Source organism: Ornithorhynchus anatinus, chromosome 8, assembly GCF_004115215.2.
Source record: "Ornithorhynchus anatinus isolate Pmale09 chromosome 8, mOrnAna1.pri.v4, whole genome shotgun sequence".
Classification (NCBI taxonomy): Eukaryota; Metazoa; Chordata; class Mammalia; order Monotremata; family Ornithorhynchidae; genus Ornithorhynchus; species Ornithorhynchus anatinus.
Window position 1 is genome coordinate 53,958,692 of NC_041735.1, and position 26,606 is coordinate 53,985,297.

Genomic DNA, 26,606 nt, shown 5'->3' on the forward strand with positions numbered 1-26,606 from the left:
TTAACAAGTACCATAATTATTATAATAATCATTATTGGGCAACCACTTAGGTGCCTCCTGTAGATGGTGGATGTAGAGTGGCAATGACTGGAGTCCCAAGGGACTGTCACCGACCCAAGCTCCTTCCCCTCCAGCTTAGGCCTGAATCCTGTCACTACCCACTTCCTCCATTTTCTTGGCAGAACCAAAAATAGGAAGGGCTATGGGATGGTGACAACCAAGGGACTGACAGGGAGCAGGGTGAGGGTCTAGCTCTCCTTGGAGGTAGTGATGCTCCTGCCTCTACTTTCCTTGCTTGAAAATGGCAGAAGGAACAAAAGGTGGGAGCATATCAGGAAACTCCAGTGGTTTGTCCAACCAGCTCTGCATCAAATTCCTCACCATTGGCTTGAAAGCCCTCACTCACCTACCCCCCTCCTACCTCACCTCACTACTCTCCTACTACAGCCCAGTCCACACACTTCACTCCTCTAATGCTTACCTTCTTACTGTGCCTTGCTCTCATCTATCTCATCACCGACCCCTCGCCCACATCCTGCCTCTGGCCTGGAATGCCCTACCTCCTCAAATCCAGCAGACAATAACTCTCGCACCGAATTCAAAGTCTTAATGAAGGCACATCTCCTCCAAGAGGCCTTTCCAGACTAAGCCCCCCTTTCCTCTTCTCCCACTTCTTTTTGCATCGCCCTCACTTGCTCCCTTTGTTCTTCCCCTTTCCCTGCCCCAAAAACCTATGTACATATCAGTCATTTAATTATTTATATTAATGTCTGCCTCCCCCACTCTAGAGTGTATGCTCATTGTGGTCTGGGAATGTATCTGTTGACTATTGCACTGTACTCTTCCAAGAACTTGGTACAGTGCCCTGCACATACTAAGCGCTCAATAAATGCGATTGAATGAATGAATGAAACAGGGGCAAAGAAAGAGAGAAAGCTCACTTCCCAGAGCTGGCGGCCAAATGCAGACTCTGAAAGAGACAGGGAAGACTGGGCCAAGCAGGAGAAGAGTCTGTGCACCCTTCCTGGGCTATCCCAGCTTTCACCAGGCTAAGAAGCAGCCTGGCTTAGTGGAAAGAGCACAGGCTTGGCAGTCGGAGGTCATGGGTTCTAATCCCAGCTCTGCCACTTGTCAGCAGTATGACTTTGGGCAAGTCACTTAACTTCTCTGTGCCTCAGTTACCTCGTCTGTAAAATGGGATTAAGACTGTGAGCCCCACTTAGGACAACCTGATTACCTTGTCTCTACCCCAGCGCTTAGCACAGTGCTTAGCACATAGTAAGCACTTAACAATTACTATATTATTATTTTTAACTCTGCTCAGTCAACTATGATATCAGTAGAACTTTGCCCAGTTTTTGTAGAGCTTTCCTTCATATAGGCCCAACCCAATCATAGAGTGAGGAAGGAGTTCATTAGACTGAGAAGCTCGCAGTAGGAGATAGACAGTGAGAACACAAGAATAGTGTTTTCAGTGAATAAAGCAGTACCTTTCATCACTTCCCACCACCACAATAAGATAGAGTTAATAACACCACATATGATTCAATATCTGTAAACCACCTCAAAATAGTTCTGGTAAGAACGCCAAAGCCTTCAACAGGCTTTGATTAGTGTGTTGGCTAATCATTCATATTAGTACTAGATATTCTATATTTCACAGAGTATCCAAATGGATTTAACGTGATTCATGTACTTTCTTAGGCTTTCCACTACAATTCAGAGACTTATTACTATCCCTTTTCAAAGAATCATGTACTTCATTATTGGTTAAAAATCAAGAACAATTTATCTCATGGGCAGAAAATGTGTCTGTTCGTTGTGGTATTGTAATCTCCCAAGCGCTTAGTACAGGGCTCTGAACACTGCGCTCAATATGACTGAATGAATAAACACCGCAAGCTGATTTGAGAACATATCCATTTCATAATGCATACTAACCAAGCAACTGATTTCACAATGTGTCAGTGCAGCTCTACACACAGTAATCACTTAAATACTATTACTACCTTTAAAAACCACCTCCCTCCTCTTCACCATGTTCATTTCTCCCAACTTCTGAAAATTTTAGAGCAGTATGCTCAGCAATACTTTTTATACAAATGGCAGTCCTGGAAATGTCTTCCCTTGTTTTCTGAGATTGGCTATATGGCCTGGGAAGGGGTGATAAGATACATTACTCATGTTTCTATGGGACTCCAAACAGCTATTTGGTGATGGCAGGGTCTGGGGTGCTCTTTTTCATCCTTTTCCCTCCACTTATCTTTTTACCAGTGTAGCTGTTTGCACTTTTGCAATTGATCATGCATTTACAGAGCACCTACTATATTTTTCATCTCCCCCTTTAGCAGAATATGCAACCCCACTCTCGTGAATTACTAAAAAAAAATAAGGGCCCTGGTGTTCATCATCCACCAATTCACGTTCACGTTAATGTCCTTTCTTGTTCACCTCTATAGCTATGTGAATATATTGAATAATCAGCTAGGTTTTTCTGAACATTGATGCTCTAAGCCAACTGAAGTGCGTGGGCGAGACAATTACACATTTGACTCAGAACCAGGAAGTGCAATTGCATTATTGACAAAGATTTCATTTCTAAGTTACAGCTAGCTTTTGCATTTGAACTTGTGGCACACCATTTCCCAGCAAAATCGGGTTAACTGGTTAGGGCCTCAACCGGGCTTACCCACAGAATGGAGATGAAGACCGGAAATATTGGCGTGTACTATCAAGTCATGATTAAGGCCCTCGACAACATATCCAAATCAGTCCCAGGAAACCAAGTCCCATAAATGATACTCTCACACTACTGAATTTGGCAAAGTTACTCCACAAACTATGGGGTACTGCAGTAAACTTTGCATTGTATTATATTTCACTATGCTGTCTGAATTTTTTAAAAACATTTAAAATTATTTTAAGTTAGAAGGGGTAGTCCTATGTTATTCTGTATTAAGTTTCAACAGAAGTCATCACTGCCATACAAATAACATAAAAACCAATTAAGCTCACAAAATGGTTTAGTTGGCCAGTAGAATATGTATTGGCCCCACCCATATGATCCCCTAACCATTTCTGCCGCTTATCACTCAGCAGATCAACAGCCTAAGGGAACAGCCATCAGCAGCAGACATTCAGAGTTCCTGCTACCAACTCAGAAGCCCAAGAAAGAGGAAACCAGGAGAGGTGGAATACATTACATCTCTTAAAGGCTGTGAGCCTCATTTCCTTTAGTTTCCCTCTTCCCCCCCCCCCCAATGTGCTTATTTTCATCAAGTAACACAAACATTAACTAGGTGGGAGGTGGAGGCGGGAATGACTTACCATTTTGCAGTTGGGAAATTGAGAGGTCTAGATGTCAAAGGATGCCCCCCAGCGCCCCCAGCCTCAGAGTGTGAACCCGAGTGCTGGGATCACAGTTCCACTTTTCCTGGGAACCTAGGTCTGTACTCGGACCATTTGACTCTGTCCCTTCAACTGGCACTCTATTATGTAGCAAAACAACTTCAGAACACTAAGAAACACTATATTTTGCCAAGCACGGGTACTTCAAATTTCATTCCACATATAAAACCCTTTTAGTAGAGAGACCAGTAGGGGCTTTGTCAGAGGTATAGCTCATTGCTCTCCTTGGGGATTTCACAGGAGACACACACAGAACACACACCTCTTGAGAACTCTCAGAAATAATGACAGGGAGGTCTGATATCAGGCATCTGTTATACAATAATGCTATTTTCATAGTGAGGCACTGTATAGAATACAGAGGAGAGTATAATGGCTTGTGATCTTCATTACTCAGAGTATCCAGCTATCTTAGAGATGAGTCCTCCTAGGCTGCATTTGTTATATTTTAACTATTATCTCTCGTTCCTTACGCATAGCTACACCTGGAACCTAACATAAGAAGAAATGGTTCATAGTAAGCTTGTTGTGGGCAGGGAATGTGTTGACCAACTCTGTTATACTGTACTCTTCCAAGTGCTCGGTACAGGTACCTACACCCACTAAGCATTCAATAAATGACTGATTGATAATGGAGAAAAGGCATGGGAAGGGAAGCAGTGTGATGTTTATCCTCCTAGTAATGGTTATGGAACAATATTCTCTAAATCCAAACTTTTCTTCTAATAATCAAAATAAGCTTTATCCTTCAGTGTATCTACACTTTTCTTGAACAGTTGATTTAATATATTTTTGCCCAGATGTGACTGAAATCACATTAGCAAATTATTAATAATTTTGTTGTTTTAACATTCCTTTGCCACCATTTATAATTCTAAAGTTTGATCTATACTTATCTCCATTGGAATATGCCAAAACAATTAAGAGAATACAATATTGATGCAACATACCTATAGAAATAATCAGCTTTAATGCATGCACATATTTAGGGCATAAAATAGCATTACATAATATCAAAGGATTACAAATAATTTCCTTTCATAATCAGGTCTCTCTAAACCCTTTCGTGGTATTCCTAATACATTCACAAGCAACTCCATCTTATGCCAGCTGGAGTTTGAGGGATGATGGTGAGCAAAACTTCTTACAATTGATCAGTAGTATTTCTCGAGTGCTTACTGTGTGCAGAGCACTGAACTAAGTGCTTGGGAAAGTACCATACCAAAATGTTGGTAAACTCAATCCCGGCACACAAGGATGAGAATCTAAAGTGATTCTGGCCCAACAAGAAGGGAATGCTTCCAAAATCTTTCCAATCTCCTGTGAGAGACCAATATAACGAGCACTCAAAAAATATGACTGAGTGAATGAAAAAAGCACTCCAAATTGTGTTCACTGCTCTCCTTGCAGAAATACTGAGAGAGTTATTTCTGCCAGCTTATCACTCAAAAGAGAAGTGGTTATTTTATGGAAAGCTGCATGTTTGAAGATGTACTGACCTGAGCATTAACTACTGTGAAAAAAGTATCTATGCTAGAAAAAAATCTGAAGTTCCTTGTGTGCCCTGTGCTTCTGGCGCATTTTCCCAAGGTCTTAGTATTATATATGTGTGACTGTGGGCAAGTCACTTCACTTCTCTGTGCCTCAGCTCCCTCATCTGTTAAATGGGGATTAAGACTGTGAGCCTCATGTGGGACAACCTGATTACCCTGTACCTACCCCAGCACTTATAACAGTGCTCTGCACATAGTAAGTGCTTAACAAATACCAACATTATTATTATTATTATATTGCACTCAATAGACCCTTAATAAATATCATTACTACTACATAGAGAAATGAGTATCCAAGGCTGGCAGTAGCCTGCTGCCCTATCATATCCCGTATCCACCCCCAAACCATTCCTTCTCCGAGGAGCTGAATCAACTTCTTCCATGATATCCCTTAAAATGACATCAGACTAAATTCTGTTTTGAACTGCATGCTCTGAATCACTGGCACTCATTTTGACCAAGGGCTGACTCAGTTTATCTGCTTTCTGATGCCTTCTACAAATGCTTGTCTCCAATCTTGCTTTCCCCCTTACGCTGCCTGGCTTTTTTTTTCCCATTCCATCTGGGAAGCTTATCTTCTAGTGTTGTGCCATCAATCAGCCAACAGCACCCTTCCCGGCAACGCATCTGACTGCTCCCCTTATACACAAGTACTTACTAGTTGGAGAAGGCCTCCCACACTCCAAGGCTTAGTGGGGGGTTTTCTAGACAACCTAACTATATGCGTACAATCTGGGATTTTTACACTAACCTGCCGGCATGCTCCTATGACAATACCTCTGCCTATTCTGACCTGGGCGTGATGTGGGGAGGACAGGTCAGAGGCAAGGTCTCCTAGCTCATGTCCCTCCACTTTACTATTACTGCTGTGACTCTCTGCATTCCTGTCAATCGATGGTATTTATTGAGCGCTTACCGGACTAGCCTGGCTCAGAGCCTAGTCAGTAGCCACAGTGGTTTCATGCCAGCAACCCTACGTGCACACGCCTCCAGTGAGATTTCCAGAATAATTCGTCGCCTCTCAGTCTGCAGACCTCCGGCCATATAATCCATCCGCGTCCCCGTTTCTCAAAGCTCGAGTGTGGGATGGGGGCCGTGGGGCCAGGAGAGAAAGAGAAAAATCAGAGGACGGGTGAGGAAAGCAAAGAGTCAGAGGGAGAGCAGAGGAAAGGGGTCGGGAATTCCTACCGGGAATTCCAGCTGTGAACACATCCACTCATCGCAGCAAAATACACCATGCGTGGGCACAGGTGGGTCCCGTTCCCGTGGCTGGATCATAGCTCCAGCACCGGGCCTGAATGAGGACTTTCATTGCCGTTTGCTGTTTTGGTTGGCTGGTGGCCACCGCAAACATTTGCAGGTGGCTTGGCCAGATTTTGACGCTTAAATATTTGAGGTTGTGATAAAAATCAGAATATTGCTACAATATGGTTCTGTGTAAGCTTTCAAATAAGCTATCTGCAATTTCAAATGTTCATTTCAAAACACGGCCTCTAGAGGAAACTCACGTTTTAAAATAAGTACTCATTTCCTCTTGGCAGGGAGGGGGGCGGGAGTAACCTTCCTAATGTTTTACCACCTAGTGTTCAATATCAAATCCTTCAGAGAGATAGACGGTGCTCCTCCCCCTTGCCCACTCGATGCTAATCCCCAACCAGACTGAGGATGGGTTACGTGGAGAGATGAAAATGACAGGATGTGTACTTCTGAAATCAACGGAGCAGACACTATGGGGAAAAATCTAAAGGGAAGAAACAAGAAGTCACTCCAGAGCTTGGCAGTGATTCAGAGTTCGAAAAGCAGAAATTATCTCCTAGGACACGCCAGGGAAGAAACAAAATACCCCGGGATCAGGGAGGAACTGGAAGATCACATCAGAGACACATGGGTCACATGTAAATATGCATACATGTGCATGTGTGTATTGGTACACCCAAACAGATGCACTGTTGGATGATTCACAAATGTTACCCAAACCTAGGCTTCTGGATCTGACTGGCCCAGTTCTAGGGACCATAACCAATTACATTTGTGTTAAGGCAAATCTTTGAAATAGTGATCCACAATACAGTGCTTTTCTACCTCACATTTGCAGCAAGTGTTGAGTACTTCAGTGCTTCAGGGGTCTGGAGAGGGGAAGGGGGAATGTGGGAGAACTCTAAGGGGAAAGAATGTTAGTAAAACAGCTCAAACTCCAGCAAATTTCTTTTTTTTTCCTTCAAGGAAAAATGAAATAATTATAATTAGCTAGTGTAGCTGTGAAGTGACTGTCCATAGTCCATTCATTATCTAAAATAGTCATTTGGGATTTGAGCACTGTCTCCCTTATGAATTCCTTTCATCCTGTAAAAAGTCCAGGTCTTCATTTTAAGTTGTTGTCCCCAAAGTCATTTCAGAAGAAAAGACATTTTGAGACATTTTTGTTAATTCAACCATGATTTTTTCGAAGTCAAACATTCAGCTAGGCAACAAATCTCTCTCTAAGGGAAAACTAAACTTATTTTATGAAAATTTGGTATGAATTTCCTGCGACACTTGATTATTAGAGTGAATTCTTCCCAAGTGGTAGTGAAAGCAGATAGGTTGAGAGATGCCAGTGACGAACAATTTTGCTTCACAGTGACCATTACTGATGGGTAATTCCCACAGTGTCTGGGGGCTGGGGGCGGTGGGGCATAAAAAAGTCATATGCTTCCTCCCCAGCCACAGCAGGTAATGTGTCGTACTGTACTCTCCCAAGTGCTTAATACAGTGTCCTGCACATAGTAAGTACTAAATAAATACATTAATGAAAATGATGACTGCTTCCTGTAAAGATTGGCTTCCCTCCCAGCTGCTTCTGTCTGCTCCAGTTTTCTTCCAGCCTCTCTTGGATGTGTCTATCTCTCATTCATGCTACTCCCTCACTCCAGCCTCTAAACCTGCCACATAGCACAGTCTCTCGGACCTGAAATCCATCCCAATCCCACTTGGGCCAGGCCACCTCACATCTCCAACAGGTTCCGCCTTCTCTTTCTGCCTGTGCTCCATCTACTCCCTACCCACCAGAGAGGCTTCCGTACTTTGCAGTCCTTTCATCCTCTGCCTAAAAATGTACAGCATATACAGGGACAGAATGCCCCACTTTTAGTGGTAATACTCCTCATTACAGGGTGGCCTGAGAGAAAGGAGTGCCTTTTTTTTTGTTTTTGTTTTTTTTTGTTTTAGAAAAGTAGCTCATAAACTGAAGTAATGACCCCGAGTAAAAACTAGAGTAAATTGGCTTGAACAAGTCTAGACAGTGCGTTTATTTTGTCTAACACTGTGCTCCTCAAAGGATATTTTGCTGGGGCCATACTCTGAGATTAGCCTAATCTTGATAGTTTTTAGCTGAAGAATACTGGCCCAGTGAGGACTTCTCACAATATCTGAAAAATGAAGATCTCATGAGAGCGTTTATTATTTTGATTACTTTATTGATGGCTGCACCAAAATTATTAGGTGGCTGGATTTGAGAACCACTGATACTAATTTGTAACCTGAGTGTAATGTAGGAAGGGTTAGTGTCTCAATCTTCAATGAAATAGAGAAAACTGAGTAGAGGTTCTGTTCCTTGGACCAATTTGTATATTATTTTAGCTTTTATTCCCTCAGTGACCTTGAAGTATTTTTCTTACAGCGTTTTGTATGAGAGGAAGTTTTTATTAGTCCAATTTCAAATCTGAGGAAACTGAGGATAAAGGAGGTGAAGTGACAATTCAGTTAGGGTAGAGCAGGACTAAAATCCAGTTCTCCTGACTTCCAGTCCTGTGCTCTTCCTATTGAATAGTACTTATTTGAGATTTAAACTCTCATTCAAAATGGTGAACAAAACCTTCAAATTTTGTAGACTGGTTTTATAATTATTCTCAAGGAGTCCCAAAATAAATGCAGCAACCAGAACCAGAGGCGCTTGATCATCTGTCCACCTTCTCTTCTAAAGCTACCTAACACACCCTTGGCCTAACTCAATTTCCCAGTACCAAATTGCCTAATGAATGAAAGCAGAATTTGGGAAACCATTTTGATCTCACTAGGCTCCGTCAGGGGAGTGGCGCAGGGGCATGCATTCCAACAGGTTCAAGATCCAGGTGGCTCAGCTGCCTTAAATCAGACATCCAACCTGCTGCCGCTTCCTTCGGAGGACGCGGAAGAGGTCAACTTACCCGATCTGTCGGTTCGTGGAAGGTGCTTGCGTGATGACGGAGCTGGACTGAGGGGACGGCATAGCTTGCTGAATCACCACGCCGGTGTCATGGTTGGGCATCCTGGTGTTACCGAGCTGGTGGGATCCAGGTCCCGTCAGAGTTCCCCCGACAGCGTTATGCATAGAGATATTCTGTAAGAGAGATGAAAGAAAGAGAGAGCAGAAGGAAACAAATCAATCATTGGTAGTCATTGAGCATATAATAATAATAATTATGGCATTTGTTAAGCACTTACTATGTGCCAAGTACTGTTCATTCATTCATTCAATAGTATTTATTGAGATCTTACTGTGTGCAGAGCACTGTATTAAGCATTTGGGAGAGTTCAATACAACAATAAACAGACACATTCCCTGCCCACAGCAAGCTTATGAGTCTAGATGGAGAGACAGATATTAATATAAATAAACTGCATATGAACATAAAAGTGCTTTGAGGGTGGGAGGAAGAATAAAGGGAGAAATCAGGGCAATGCAGAGGGAGTGGGAGAAGAGGAAAGGGGGTGCTTAGTCAGGGAAGGCCTCTTGAAGGAGTTGTGCCTTCAACAAGGCTTTGAATGGGGGTGGAGGGGGCAGGGAGGGTAATTGTCTATCAGATTTGAGGAGGAAGGGCTTTCCAGGCCAGAGGCAGGATGTGGGCTAAGGGTCGGCGGCAAGATACGTGAGATTAAGGTACAGTGAGATAGTTAGGATTAGAGGAGCAAAGTGTGCAGGGAGGGTTGTAGTAGGAGAGTAACGCGGTGAGGTAGGAGGGGGCAAGGTGATGGAGTGCTTTAAAGTCAATGGTGAGGAGTATTTGTTTGATACAGAGGTGGATGAGCAATCACTGGAGTTTTTTGAGGAATGGAGTGACATGTCCTGAATGCTTTTGTAGAAAAATGACCTAAGTGCTGTGGTAGATTCAAGGTAATCAGGTCGGCCACAGTCCCTGTCCCACCCGGGACTCACAATCTTAATCCCCATTTTATAGATGAGGGAACTGAGGCACAGAGAAGTCAAGTGAGTTGCCCAAGGTCACACAGCAGAAAAGTAGCAGAGCAGGAATTACAATCTACGTCCTCTGATTCCCAAGCCCTTGCTCCTGCCTCTAGGCCATGCTGCTTCCCATTCCCATTTACTAGGTGCTACCTGGTAGGTAGAGTACAATACATTAGAGTTGGGAGACATGAACCCTCCCCCCGTGGAGACTACAGTTTAGAGGGGAAGACAAAAATTCAATACATATAGGGGAAGCAGCAGAATATAAGGATACGTACATAAGTGCTGTGGGGTTGGGGTAGGGTACATATGCAAATCCTCAAGGGGTACAGACCCCAGGGCACAGGTGATGCAGAAGAGAGAGAGGACAGGATGGGGAGATGAGAGACTAGCCAGGGAAGGTTTTCTTTTTTTTAAATGGCATTTGTTAAGCGCTTACTATGTACCAAGCACTGTTCTAAGCGGTGGGGTAGATACAAAGTAATCAGGTTAGACACCATCCATGCCCCATATGGGGCTCACAGACTTAATCCCCATTTTACAGATGAGGTAGGCACAGAGAAGTGAGGTGACTTGCTCAAGGTCACACAGCAGAAAAGTGGCAGAGCCAGGACGAGAATCCAGTTCCTTGTGATTCCCAGGCCCGTGCTCTAAGGAGATCGAATTTTAATAGGGCTTTGAAGATGGGGAGAGTGGCGGTCTGTCAGATATGAAGTGGCAGGGTGTTCCAAACCAGAATGAAGAGGAGAGCAAGGGGACAACAGCAAGAGAGACAAGAACAAGGTTCAGTAAGTACATTGGTGAAGGAAGCGTGAAGTGTACGGGCTGGGTTCTTCATATTCTTTCAAGCAAAAATCAGTTGTGTCAACAGAGGGGGGAATCATTGGCTTTGGGTAAACCTCAAGACCTAGTTCTTGTTGCAATTTATAACTCTGAAGGCATAAAAAATAACTATTTACTTTTACAGTATGGAACAAACGGAAAAATACCTGGAATTTGCTAATCACTCTACCACCACCCAGAAGCAAGATTTATATAGGGGACATTTAGTACATACTTCTCTGACTTAACATGATATACATTCTTCTTGGAAATGATTTCTGTGGTTGAGTGCACCGAGCAATGATTTAAGGGATTGGCTGCTCCAACCAGTTCACGTTTTGCTCAAAATGACAAGCACACTGAGTTTTTTAAATAGGCTTAGAGCAACAGACAGAACACAGCATTTTTTAAAACTGTCATCTCTTCACCTGCAATAAGGTATGGAGAGATTATCATTCCTAACTGCTGGAAAATGGTTAATGAAAATAACTTTCCAAATCACCTGGTGTTCAATGACTAAAGAGGGGTTGGAACGTTTTGTCTTATAACTAACATATTGGAAGACTTTAGCTCTTCCCACAGCTATACCAGTAACTTGTTTTATTCCCAACTGAATTTTTAAATGGAGAATTCCATTCTAGCTAATATTCTATACAGAGCAGACTTGCGGCCTCAAGCCTAATTAAACAGCTTGGCCTAGTGGAAAGACTACAGGCCTGGGAGTCAGAAGAGCTGGGTTCTAAACCTGCCTCTGCCACTTGCCTCCTGGGTGACCTACAGCAAATCACTGAACTTCTCTGTGCCTCAGATTCCTTAACTGTAAAATGGGGATTCAATACCTGTTCTCCCTACTAGACTGTGAGCCCCATGTGGGACCTAATTATCATGTATCTACGCCAGCACTTATTACAGTGCTTGGCATATAGTAAACGCTTAACAAATACCCCAGTTATTATTTGACTGTGAGCCTTATGTGGGACAGAGGCCATGTCCAGCTGATTTACTTTTATCTAGCCCAGCACTTAGAATAGTGCTCGACGCCTAGTAAGCATTTAACAAATGCCATTAAAAGAAATGCTGAGCAAATTTGAATCTCTACCCACTCCTTTACGCCTGTTCTAGGAAACCTGAGAGTTTTCATACCCTTCCTACTCATTTCTCTTCCCTCTACTCCTGGCACATGTGGCCCCAGGTCTGGTGAGACTGGTGGGGGATGGGGAAGAAAAATGGGAGGGGCCAAGGGGAAGACTGGTCCACCAGGACCAAGGAATGTCAGCTATCAATTTTGTGATCATACTTCAAAGCCAATCAGGAGATACCCACCAGGAAGCTGGCTGGGTCCCCAAGTCCACTGAGATTTGTTCAAGGTGAACTAAGTTGAAGAGGGATGAACATTACTTTCCTGGACTAAAAATAGGGTTGGGGCTGCCAAAGTTCTTAGGCAGCAAATTTTTTTCATTTTTTCCAACTGTCACACAATATCTGAATAAAGAAATAAATCCCAGGTCTTCGGAAGAGTTAGTGCTGCCATATATTTTTCTATACGGGATTCAGGGCATTTTATAAAGAATCGTTAAGAGTTTAAAAGTAAGCCAAATGACTGGGGATATTGCTGGTTTCTGAGGCATCCCTGCCTGTGAAGGAAACTAAGCAGAAACAATAGATAGGGGTTGAAAAGTGATGAAAAATAAATCCAGGGAAAAATAAATAAATAGAACAAAGCAAAACTCTTTGGTAAGAGCTTGAAATACATAATGTATTGCTTATTGGGGTTCTTAAAAGGAGATTAAACCCCAGAATTTAGGGAGATCTTGTACAGTCTAAGGAATTTCTTGGTTATTGCTTATTTGGCAATGGAGAGGGGATGAAGAAATGGTGTGTCACTAGCAATTTGTTAGTGGAAATAAAAGATCTGCCAGCACTTTCAGGTTAGGAAAGAGAAAGGAGAAATTAGTCCCCAGGAGAACGAAAGGGGACCTTTGAAGTCCTGCAGCAGAGAGAAGGATTTCTTGCGAGAGTGTTAAATGATGGTGATAACATTCATGCCATTTAGGTTGTTGTGTCTGTCACACTGCACCTTGCCCACGTTTCTGATTTCCTACTCCTAATCCTAACCACACAGTTTGATAGAAGTCTAGGTGGAGACTGGGCACCGGCCTAACCTGTGAATTGATTGCATTGTGAATGCACAGACACACACACCAATGACTGTGTGACACCAAAGAGGTTTTCTAAATGATTCCACCGTAGCAATGTGACTGTGAGAAGAACAACATTACATTTGTATCCTCTTCAGGATAAAAACAAAGCAGAAACTACAAAAGAAGAAAAGTGCTTTAAATTCATACACACAGCTTTGATTAAGAATAATAATAATGATACTCAAGTTATACCAAAAAAGAATCCTTTTTCTGGAAAATTAAATACTTTGCCTAAATATTCAATTCCTCAAAAGGCATAGTTGTTTGTAACACAGCTAGCCAATAGGCCTTATTTTCCCATTTGACAGGTAAGGAAACTGAGTCTTGGGAGGCAAGGGAAGGAACCATATTTTTGGCTTCTCTTGTAGCCTCAGGTGCCACAGCCAAGTCTGACCTACATTTCCCCAAGGCGCTGGAGGGAAGGAGCCAGAAAGAAGGGAATGCCACCTGGGATTTTGTGATAGTGTCTGACTGAAAAATCAGCTGGGATATCTCACCTGGTGGACAGGCTCAGCAGGTATTCTGAAAACACCTGGCTAACATAGGAGGTAAAAACTGCAGCTACTAAAGAGGTGCCTCCAACAATATGCTGGTCTATAATATTTGCGGTATTAACCACTTACTATATTCCAAGCACTGTACTAAGCACTAGGCTAGATATAGGATACTCAGTTCCCTCACGGTCCTCACAAAGTAAGATGGAGGGAGAACAGGAATTGAATCTCCATTTTTCAGATGTGGGAACCGAGTCACAGAGATGTTAAGTGACTTGCCCAAGATCACAAAGCAGGTAAGTGGTGGAGCCGAGATTAGAACCCAGGGCCTTTGACTCTCAGATCTGTTCCCTTTCCACTAGGTCACGCTGCTTCCCCTCAGCACAGTGTTTTGATATCTCTGTCATTTTCCTAGTAAATAACTTTTGCACATAAAATGATCAAGGGCACTTTGCAATATGCTATACCCCTCATTGCCCAATCACTTGACAAACCCTCTGCCTCAGTGGGAATATGATGTTAAGGCAATAGAAAGTGAGTGGCAAACCAACGGCACTGCAATTCTGAACATGCTCCCTAAGTCTTGGTGACAGCACAAGGGTTCATTCATTTTTTATGAAGGGAGACTCCATTATCAGCATCACTCTCCCAACTGCTTAGAACAAGGCTCTCCATAGAGTAGGCGTTACATAAATCCAGTAAAATAAGAAATTAAGGAATTCATTTCTCTAGACTGCAAGCACATCGTGGGCAGGCAATGCATCTGTTTATTATTACACTGTACTCTTCCAAGTGCTTAGTACAGTGCACTGCACACAGGAAGAACTCAAATACAGTTGACTGACTGACATTTAGAGCATTTAGCTATTGCAGAAGAGCTGGGACTTGACAATCCCTTAATTCTCATTCTAAGAGACTTCCCACTAAAATTGAGCAATAGTATTTATCGAAGGTCTAGTGTAACCTTTACGTTTACTGATAACTGTGATTCTATCCCAGTGCTTGGCTCATAGTAGGCACTTAAAAAATACTTTTTCACCAAAGCCCTGTGCAAGTGATTGGCAGATACAATAGAAGAAAAAACATGAACTCTTATTTCCACAGGAATTTCAAAATTCTAACAGGGGAGCATGCATAATTTACAAAAAAAGGAGGGAGAAGTGATCAAATATATTAAATGAAAAGATGAATACAAAAGTACAAAGATGGAGATTTGAGCGCTGTAGCAAAAAAAAAATGCTGGGATTCATTGACAATCTGGGTATTTGCATAGGATCTAATAACCACAGACCACTGGCATGGGGTTGAGCAGTGAAAAGTCTGATAGAACAACATTTCTTCCCTTTACCTGCCCTCTTCCATTTAAAATAATCCAGGAAAGGTATTGCCAGAACTGCATTAAGTGCTTAGGACAGTGTTGGACACATACGAAGTGCTTAACAAATTCCATAATAATAATGATAGGGCATAAAGTCATATTTGTTTGATCCCAAATAAATGATTTATCCTTTTAGTGTCTCATTTTTTAGCATCTGTAAAGTAGAGAGATACATCCAAACCATCTACCTATATAAATCAGAATTAAGGTATCTATTCTATCTACTCCTTAATAACTAATTAAATTATGAATTAAAGTATAAAGGTCAGAGTTGGCAATTCAGTCTGATATTCAAGTTCCTGAGGCTGATTCAAAGTGGAGTTATGTGTATTTTCCTCCAAAAACACTAACTTTGTCTCAAAAGTTGTAAAGTGTCATTCTGAACATGTCTCCCCACTCTTGAGAAAAATGAAATAGTTCTCTGCATCAAACAGAAATTCTTGATCACTGGCATTACTGCCCTAAATTAGCTCTCTCTATAGAGAATTTAGCTCTAGCAATAAGGGGAGCAGAATTGAAAAGAGAAGGGGAAAAGGAGGAAAAGAGGAGGAAGAAAGAAGAAAAAGGTAAAAAGGCACTTGAAAACTCACTTCTATCACAGTCTTCCAAGTGCTGCCTACGATAAACACTCAGAGAATTAACTCTCTCTGTCTTTGCTGTGTCTTACCCTTCTGCTCCTCCTAGCCTTGCTGTGGCTGATTTAACAAATCAATTCCCCTCTCCTGCTTTGTCGTGGCTATTCTAATGAACTCAACTCTCCTCACCTGCTTTGTCCACTGAGCTCATCCTCTAGGCTGTGAGCTCATTGTGCACAGGGAATGTTTCTGCTTATTGTTACATTTTATTTTCTTAGCACTTAGTACAGTGCTTTGCACTCAGTAAACATACAATATAATTGAATGAATTAATGAATTTAATCTTTCTGTTCCTCCTCTTCTCCCTCCTACTGCTTTTTCATTCAACAAGCGGCCTACAATGAGCTCAGTTCTGTGGCCCCAAAATTACCACTTATTTCCTCCTCAAAAACTGGTATGGGGTAATTCAGTGAGTACATACTCATTTTATGAACTCCCCTACTGTCTGCACCCCCTGAACACCCACAGCATTTTAATACACATCATACATACACTATTACTTAAGTACTACCTCATGAACATATCTCCTTTCCTTCTTTCTCCTCTCTATAAATGCCACAATAAATGATATACTGGGTTCCTGCCATCCTGAAGCTTTCAATAAATGAGGAGAAGTAGTATGACCTAGTGGAAAGAGCACAGGCCTGGGAGTCAGAGGACCTGGGTTTTTACCCCAGCTCCACCATTTGTCTGCTATGTGATTTGGGGCAAGTCACATAACTTCTCTGTGCTTCAGTTCCCTCATCTACAGAAAAGAGATTCAATACCTGTTCTCCCTCCTACCTAGGTCCTGAGCCTCAAGTAGAACTTTATTATTTTGTGTCTACCCCAGCGTTTAGTACAGTGCTTAGCACATAGTAATTGCTTAATACCATAATTATAATTATTATTTATTTTACTGCCTGTCCCCTACCAACTCCTATTCTAGAATGTAACTCTGTGATGGCAGGGTCATGTCTCATAATTCAATCTTACAATGATTGCTTTTGTATTCTCCCAAATGGTTAGTACAGTACCCTGCATAGAGTAGGTGCTCAATAAATACTATTGATTGATTGACTGCACAACATCATTGCTGCTAATATCAAGTTGGAATTTTACATAAGACCACACCAATACAAATTTAAGGTAAAAAAGAAAAATGCAGAAAATTTATCTTCAAAAGCCATAATTGCCCTGTGCCTACTCTGAGTATGTACCAAGGAGCACACGTGAACTCACAAATATGTTTGTGTTGCCTTACTGTATTAAAAGCTCCAAGGAGAATCCAGTCTATGGTTTAGTTGTGGCATTTATCAAATACTATGTACTAAGCTAATCAGTTCAGAAGTCCCTTTTCCACGAAAGGGTTACAGTCTAAGGGACATGAAAATATTGTCTATTCTTTAAAGGGAATCCTTGTACCCAGAATAATGCTTATGCAGGCAGAGGATACTCATTTGATGGTTGGTTTGTTTTTTTTTTGTTTTTTTTAAGGTGGACAACCAAAAGTGCGGCTGAATCAAGGGCAGAGTTTGGAACTACTAAATCCTGGTCTGGGACTCTTCTTGCCAAGTTTCAAGCTTTCAGTCTTGATGGAAATGGACAGAAACATGCCTGTAAATGCTTTTTCTGCAAAATCCAGTACCCCAACAAACATCTCTAACCCAAAAATTGTTGCACAAACAAATGTAGGTCTTTGTAAAGGTGTTATTTCCTTTGCACTTAACTTTATTTAACAACTACTGCACTTAACAACTCTCAAAATTAGACTGGTTCTCGGAGTCTTAACTTTTCCAATGACCCATTTGCTTAATGTCTAGAGATCTGCTAATCCAGACCCTGAGTCCCTATCAAAACAGAGTAAAGCAACTCTTAGATTGGTAAGGGAAAAGCAAACACAAGGAAAAGCATGAAGAGTGAGTACATGCATCATGAGAAAGATTTCTCAATGACATTTTGCTTTTCCTCTTCCTTTTCATTCTTCTCATCTTCCTGCTATCCCTCTCTCTCTTTTTATTGTAGATCTGAGACATAAGGGTGTGCACTAAATGACAAGAAGGAGAATAATAAGTCTTGAATGCATACTTTGTAAGGTGTTATGAAGGATTTTAACTGTCATCCTGCATGCATAGACTTGGAATACATTATGCAAAAAAATACATAAAAACTCAAAGTGGCCTAGTGGATAGAACATGGCACTGAGAGTCAGATGGACCTGGATTCTAATCCCAGCTCTTCCACTTGTCTATGGTGTGACCTTGGGCAAGTTGCTTAACTTCTCTGTGCCTCAGTTACCTCATCTGAAAAACAGGGAATAGCATTGTGAGACTTATGTAGGACAGAGACTTTCAACCCGATTATCTTGTATCTATCCCAGAGCTTAGTAAAGTGCCTGGAACATAGTAAGTGCTTAACAAATACCACTAGTATTATAATAATTTGAGAGTGTGGGAATGAGGGAAAAAAAAGAATGGATCATAGATGAAAGCGAAGGCTGGAACATTCAAGTAAAATGACTCGGATTCCTGTAAGGTACACAGTAGTACTATCATCACATCTAAGCCTCGTCCCATCACTTGGGTGTGGAAGGTTTAAAGCTTTCCCAATGAAGAAGAATTTTGCAACTGTGGAATTACCTCCCTTTAAATTGACATATCTCTAAATTATACATCATATACCAGTTATATTAATGTTGTCTCTCCCTCTATGTGGGGAGTGAACATGTCTTCTAACTCTGTTATAATGTACTCTCCCTGAGCGCTTAATACCATGCTCTACACATAGTAAATGCTCAATAAATACCATTAATTGACTGATTGAGGTGATGTTTGGGCATCAGTGGAGAATCTCTAATCTGTTCCTAATTACAAAGAGTGCTGAACCGGCTCCACGAATTATCCTCACTATTTCAAACAGTACGAAGGATTGGCCACTGCTGTTTTCCTTTAAACTGAAAGGCCAACCCTAAATTTGGTGAGGGAAGGAAGCAGAGAGATGTCCAATGTTTTTTGGTGGGGAGGTCAAGATTCTGGGGGCTCCTGCTAGATCTAATACTGAAAATAAAAGGGTTTTTTTTAATCCAATGCTGAATCTCAAATTTGGAATTCTGATTGCCAAGCAGTGTTGTTAAGTGGACAAAGCATGGGCCTGGGAATCAGAAGGACCTGGGTTCTGTTGCCGGCTCCACTACTTGTCTGCTGCATGACCTTGGGCAAGTCACTTAACTTCTTGTGCCTCAGTTACCTCAATTGTAAAATGGGATTAAGACCGTAACCCCATGTGGGACATGGACTGTGCCCAGCCTTGAAGCAGCGTGGCTTAGTGGAAAGAGCCTGGGCTTTGGAGTCAGAGCTCATGGGTTCGACTCCCGGCTCTGCCACTTGTCAGCTGTGTGACTGTGGGCAAGTCACTTGACTTCTCTGTGCCTCAGTTACCTCATCTGTAAAATGGGGATTCATTCAATAGTATTTATTGAGCGCTTACTATGTGCAGAGCACTGTACTAAGCGCTTGGGATGAACAAGTCGGCAACAGATAGAGACAGTGAGCCTCACGTGGGACAACCTGATTACCCTGTATCTACCCCGGCGCTTAGAACAGTGCTCGGCACGTAGTAAGCGCTTAACAAATACCAACATTATTATTATGATTAGCTTGTATTATCGCAGCACTTAGCATTTGTTAAGCACTTGTGCCAGACACTGGACTATTACATTTTAAAAAAAACAAACCCACCAACCTGATCTCTTCCCAGAGTCCAAAGAAGCCTCAGCAAAGTCAGGAATGGGAGAATGGCGGTAGATGTACATAAAGTATTCCTCCATTATTGTCCCTCACTCTCTTCACTAATCCCACACTGCTTTGCTTCTATTTCCACGAATTTAGACATAATTTTTTAAATAAAGAGAACAAATTTCTCAATCAAGGAAGCAATTCCACAGGTGCTTTTCCCTAGCTATGCTGGGTGCCAGTTAATTGTTCCCCTCCCAACCCAGTCATTCTGCAACTGGTCCTTCTAGTGGCTCTATGTGACCACAGCAGAAACGGCTTAGGAAACTGTGGTCTCAAATCATCTGGTTTTCTTTAAGAACATGTTGTCTCTGCTGGCGCTCTCAATGCTGTTGGCAACTAGGGGATGAACTCTGATCAATGATGGAAAACCGGGGTTTTCCTTCCTTCCGAGCCCAGAGCACCAGGGCTTAGCTACCATGGCCCACACATTCACTTCCTCTTTGCAGTTATTCAGTTTGCAAATAGAGGTTCTTAACATAGCCTTTTCTTGCTTCTCTATAGGGAACACCTTTAAACATCCAGTTCTCTCAGTCTGCAACTCCACTTACCTTCCAAAGATTTTCCCTGTGCTGTGGAAGTAGTTACATCTTGCCTCCTCGTCCTCTAGACTGTAAGCTCATTGTGGGCAGGAAGTGTTTCAGTTTATTGTTATATTGTACTCCCAAGTACTGAATACAGTGCTCTGCATAAAGTAAGCACTCAATATACATGTCTGACTGGCTGACTAGTGGGAAGAGTATAGTCCTGTAAATCAGGTCTAATCCCAGCGGTTCTAGTCCCAGCTCTACTACTGGCCTACTGTGAGACTTTGGGAAAGTCATTTAACCTGTCAGAGGACCTAGGCTCTAATTCCACCTCTGCTAGTTGCCTGTGAAACCCTGGGCAAGTCACTTAACTTATCTGTGTCTCAGTTTCCTCATCTATAAAATGGGAATTAAATACCTGTTCACTTAGGCCGTGAGTCCCACCTGGGACAGGGACTGTCCCCAACATGAATAACTTGGATCCACCCGAATGTTAAGAATAGTGCTCAATACATAGTAAATGCTTAACAAAATAATGATAACAAGAGGAGAAAGAACCACCACCTCTCTGTGTATCAGTTTTTTCATCTGTAAAGTAGGAAGGAGATTTCCATTCTCCCTAGCTCTCAGAATCTGGGCAAGGATTGTCTCTATCTGTTGCCAAATTGTACATTTCAAGCACACAGTACAGTGCTCTGCGCAGAGTAAGTGCTCAAATACATTTGAATGAATGAATGAATCTGAATGCAATGTAGGGTGGGACTGATCCAATTAAATTGTTTCTCCTATCCCATACTTAGCACAGTGCTTGACCTGTAGAAAGTACTTAATACATACTCATTATATATGCATATTCAACTCTACCTTCAATTATTTATTCTATTTCATCATCATGTTTACACTACTGCCTATTTCATCCTTTCCTTTCTCCTGCTCCCACTATTTGTAACTCATTTTTGTCTCTATCTAGATTGTAAGCCATTCGAGGGAATGGAAACGTGGTTTTTACTTCATTTATACTCTTCCAAGTTCTTAGCATGGTGCTCTGTCCTCTGAAAGATTTCAATAAATACCTCCGATTCAATAGATACCATTCATTGATTGTCACTTTGCGACCACAGCCCTAAATAGAGTGGGGTGGCAGATCTATTGATACAACCTTCAGCACAGTGGGTTGACCTTTGGGAATTTGGATTTCACCCCCCTTTCGGTCACAGCACTTATCTACTTATCTGTTGTTGATGTCTTACACTGTCAAGTTGTACATATCTGCAAATGATTATATTTATGTCTCCCCTTCTAGACTCTAAACTCCTTCTGGGCAGGAAGCTTGTCTACCAATTTTCTTGTACTCTCCCAAATGCTTAGTACAATGTTCTGCACACAATAACTATTCAATAAAGCAGCATGACCTAGTGGAAAGAACCTGGGTCTGTGAGTTGGAGGACCTGTGTTCTAATCCCACCTCTGCCTTGGGTCTATCACTTAATTTCTATATGCTTCAGTTACCTCTTCTGTTAAAATGGGGATTAAAACCTATTCCCTCCTTCTTAGACTGTGAGCGCCTCTGGGGACAGGAACCGTATCTAGCCTAACTTTCATCTACCACAGAGCAGGCAGAACAGTGCTTGGTGTATAATAAGTGTTTAACAAGTACCATGATTATTATTAATGGATGTCAATTATTAATCGATCGATTGACCTGGACCTGGTTGTGTAAATGCAGGTACTCCCTTCAGAACGACAATATACTGAACCTCTGATCTATCGAGTAGCAGGAAGAGGAAAACAATGGTACGGGGGACTCCTAGGTGGCTTTTACTTTCTCTCAACCCTTCAGTCATTCTCCACCACTGAGCCTGGGGCCTTATAGCCCTGAAATGTTCCCGTAACCATTTTATAGGTATTCATTTTAAAAGGCAGTAAAATTCTTAAACACAATAAACATCTTCTCAGGAGCCACCTTTGACTGTGAGAAATACTCCTGGCACCACTCTTCAAGTCCTGTCCATTCCTGTATGTTCAGATTTCTTAATGATTTGGAACTTGCATGTCTCTTGGGTCTACACTTGAAAAAGATACTTTCTGCTATTCCCCAAGAAGCATCATCTCCTTGGTGACATCTTCTGGGCTTCATCCTTTGGGCAAGAAGCGACTGAAGCTTCACTTTTAGGTTACTGTTTTTTTTTTCTTTAACTTCGGTTCTCCCAGCACAGACTTCAAACCAGATGGAACCAAATTCAGTGATGTTCACTTGAAGAAAGGTTATGTGTCTGTTTACTGTTATACTGTACCCTCCCAAGCATTCAGTACAGTGCTCTGCACACGGTAAGCGCTCAAAATGATTGAATGCATAAATGAATGGGGAACTTGAATACTCAAAGGATTCAGTGCCCCCAATAAAAACCATAAAGCAGCCATACAGCAGTTAAAAATGGTTGCTGTACTAATCGGAGCAGCAGGCACAAAAACTGAAGGCAGGTGAACTAGATCTTGGGAACATTTGTGTCTGGTACACCCATGCTCTCTGAGTGAGCCCTGTAGTGCTCCAGACATGCGAGTGGAGAAGGGTGGTTGATAAGGAATCATTGGTGTCTATTGAGCACCTACTATGTGCAGAGCACTGTACTAAGCACTTGGGAGAGTATGCGATAACAGAATTAGCAGAAACAATCCCTGCCCACGTGAATAGAGGCAGGAGTCCCAGGCTAGAGGTGTCAAGTGTTCAGAATGGCCATTTCAAAGTTCATAAATACAAAAATGCCACAGTAACCTCAAGATGGTCATTCAGGCCTTAACTGATTATCTCGTTTCTGCCCCAGGACTTAACACAGTGCTTGGCACATGACAGGAGCTTAATAAAGATCACTATTATCTAGTGTTATAATTAGAGTTGACCAAGGGTGTGCTTTAATGATTTGTTAGAACTAGCGGAGATTGGCTACTTCTGTCATAAAGAATGAAACAGCGCTCTTTCTAGGAAAAATCACTGTGTAAACTATAGTAGATCATGGTCCCCGTTTCCTTCTTTGAGCATACTCCCACAAGAGAGATGCTTCTTCAATGACTAGCATTTAGGTAAACTCGTCCTCTAGGCTGTAAGCTCGCTGTGGGCAGGGAATGTGTCATTTATTGTTGTATTTTACTCTCCCAGGTGCTTAGTATAGTGCTCCGCACATGGTAAGCACTCAATAAATACAATTGAATGAATGAATGAATGAGAACCAGGACTGCCATCATAGGAAAGGATGAATGCTTTTCAACTGGGACGTGACAATTATTTATAACAATAATAATAATAATGGTATTTGTTAAGTGCTTTTCATCTGTAAAGTAGGAAGAAGATTTCCATTCTCCCTACCTCTCAGAATCTGGGATTGTCTCTATATGTTACAAAATTGTACATTCCAAGCGCTCAGTACAGTGCTCTGCACAGAGTAAGCACTCAAATACATTTGAATGAATGAATCTGAGTGCCATGTAGGGTGGGACTGGGTGGGTCTGATCCAATTAAATTGTTTCTCCCAGCACTTAGCACTATGTATCAAGCTCTGTTCCAAGCGCTGGGGTAAATACGGTAATCAGGTCAGACCCAGTCCCTGTCCCACATGGGATTCAGAGTCTTAATTCCCATTCTTTGGATGAAGTAATTGAGGCACAGAGACATTAAATAACTTGCCCATGGTCACAGAGCAGACATGTGGCAAAGCCAGGATTAGAATCCAGGTCTTTCTAACTCCCAGGCCCAGACTCTATCCACTAGGCAATGCTGCTTCTCAAGTAAATGTCATTCAGTTGTACCCAGAGTTGCCGAATCAATGAATGAATGGTATTTATTGAGTGCTCACTGTGCACTGAGCACTGTGCTACCCACAATCCCGTCCTACAAGAAGCTTATGGGCTAGAGGGCCTTAAATAAGGAGTAACATCCTGAAATGAGGTGCTTAGTGCTCCTTCTCTAGTCAAAATCATCCCACCAGTGACTAATCTCTTATCTCTCCTTAGAGAGACAATTGAGAACCTTAATCGTTTCAGCCATGACGGCGGTGTTCAAAATGTGGGCAGCTATCCCCGAGACAGGACCTAGACCTAGTTGATACTGTTTGATTTTCCCCTGGATGGGAGCAGAGGCAAAATGATAGAACATTGTTTATATTTGTGATCCAAAGCCCATGCCTCCCCACTATAGATGTGACAAATGATAACATTTGTCATTTTATTTCATGATTATTTCAATCAACACCCACAGGACACAATCCAGCTGTACCACAGCATAGGAATGCCCGTCCAGTCAGTAAAGCCAAACACAAAGCCAGTTATTGAACAGAAGCAAGCCTGGCCTACTAGCAGCCTAGAAGGCAGGCAGAAAAAGTCAAAGGAAAGCCTATTGGAAACAAGAAAGGCACCAGAGTACAGGAAATGGGAGTGGGGCGGGTGAATGGAGATTGTAATAAATGACACTTTCAAAGCTCTCACATCTGTCCAGTGTGTGCGAGCAAAGACACTCAGAAAAGGTGAAAGGGACACTGAGCAAATGGAGAAACCTATTGGGAAATGCTGTTAAATGAACATTAAACACAGTTCAGAAGGAGCACTAAGAAGACATCCCAGCCTAGACCCAATGAAACCAAATTAATTTCCTTTCTTAGCACAAAATAATGAAAACAGGAGGGCACATTAAACTTCCCTTGCCACACCAATGTTATCTTCTTCAGCCTTACACAGAGAATCAAATGCTTACTTAAGAGCAAGCATATAGAAATATCACTTTTTCAAAGCTGCTGGTAATACAATGTAGCGTGAGATGGGGTCTTTCCCCATTTCCTTCCCTCCACCTCCCCAGACTCTCAACCCCACCCCTGCTCCCCAATCCCTGTCCTGCCCTAACAGCTATAGGATACAGTTCACAGTTTACTTTGCAATTGCTCGCAAACCTGACTGCCTGGAGCATCAGTTGTGCATCTGCATTCCTGAATTTCTGGCAACATCACTCACTCATAACATACGGCAGAAATATGATCTGCTTTGGTGAGGGAACTGTGTTACAGGACATATTTCCTCCTCCTAAACAATAGAGAATGCAAACAGAGTGGGACCCACAGAGTGGCTCTTGGCTGGTAGAAGGAGAAATGACTGGAGGGACACAATCCCCCCAAAGCGGACCCTAAAGTGGTTTCTTGGCTGGAGAACTGAGGCAAGGAAAACAGACTTTCCCTCCCAGTCCCAGAGGAAAAATCCACAATAAGGTAAAGGATGGGGGCCTGAGAATCCCGGTGTCACCTCCTGCCTTACTGATTCCCTGGGCTGAGTTCCTCTAGTGGTCATATATGCAGGCAGTTCAAGCTGCTTAGCATGGAAAACCCTAATTGGGCATAAAAGTGCTGCCCAGATCTCGAGGACCAGGACTCCACATGGTGTGATGCTCTCCAGGTTACTGGAGCCCTGAGGGCTGCTGGCCACAGGTTCTCCTAAAGTAGCTGCCCACTCCCTGGGGCCTTAGGGAGCAGGTGGCTGCGAAGGAGGAAAGAGAATTCAAGGATGCTGCCATATGGGGAGCAGACAGTAAAAGAAAAAAGCACATTAGCTCTGGGTTAGAGCCATTTTCAAGAGCAGAGTGACAGACCTAATTGGGGACCACATGTTTTGATGGGAAGAGGGGGGGCTTCTTCAGACCTGGACCAGTATAGTGAAAGCAGAGCAGATGCCCATAACCCATGAGATGGACATTCTACAGCTTACTGTGGGGGTGCTAGGACATCAACTAAATCCATAGCACTGTTCTGGGTAAAACAACATGTCCGGATACCCGACACAAAGAGTTAAATCAGAACTAGAGCAGCAAGCATGGCTGCCAGATCTAGGGTGTGTTGGCCTGGGGTGGGGTTATTACAGAGTCTGCCTGCTTTTCAACAAAACCCTTTGGCATCCCCCTTGACCCCACCCACTGCATGCCTAAAAGCAGGCATAGAACTTGAAGGGGCTAAGCATTTCTGGAACTTCTAGGTCCTTAGACCCTGTTCATTCATTCAGTACACTGCTCTGCACACAGTAAGTGCTCAATAAATTCAATTGAATGAATTCTCATTCAATTTGCTTGGGAGAACACAATATAACACTACACAGCCACATTCCCTGCCCACAACGAGCTTACAGTCTAGAGGGGGAGACAGATATTAATATAAATAAATGACAGACCTGTACATAAGTGCTGTAGGGCTGGGTGCTGAGATGAATAAAGAGAGCAAGACAGGACAATGCAGATGGGAGTGGAAGAAGAGGAAAGGAGGGCATGCTGTTCCTCTCTAAACTGTAAGCTCCCCCTCTACACTGTTTACTCACTGTGGGCAGGGAATATGTCTACCTACTCTGTTCTACTGTATTCTCCCAAAACACTTAGTACAGTGCTCTGCACACAGTAAGCATTCAATAAATACCACTGATTGAATGATTGTGCAGAGTCTGGAGAGAAAGAGAGAAGGGAGACAGAACTCTGGGAAAGAACAGAGGGTGGGGAGAGGAATATGAGGAAGGGAAGAAATGGCACCTGGGAGAGAGAGGGAGCAAAGTGGGGAAGAGCAGAGGAGAGTGGGAGAAGTATCGTAGGGAGAGCAAGAA

The 26,606-nt window shown here is 42.5% G+C and overlaps 1 protein-coding gene across 5 annotated transcripts in view; it reads right to left on the bottom strand.

Moving 5' to 3' along the window:
- CREB5 (cAMP responsive element binding protein 5) overlaps positions 1-26,606 on the bottom strand; it is a 369,622-nt gene that overhangs the window by 270,988 nt on the left and 72,028 nt on the right. For 3 of the 5 annotated variants that reach the window (XM_029070322.2, XM_029070325.1, XM_029070324.1), the window contains one exon: positions 9,146-9,318. In XM_029070322.2, the coding sequence (XP_028926155.1) occupies positions 9,146-9,318 (173 nt within the window). The other 2 variants (XM_007667359.3, XM_007667357.4) reach the window with 2 other exon arrangements.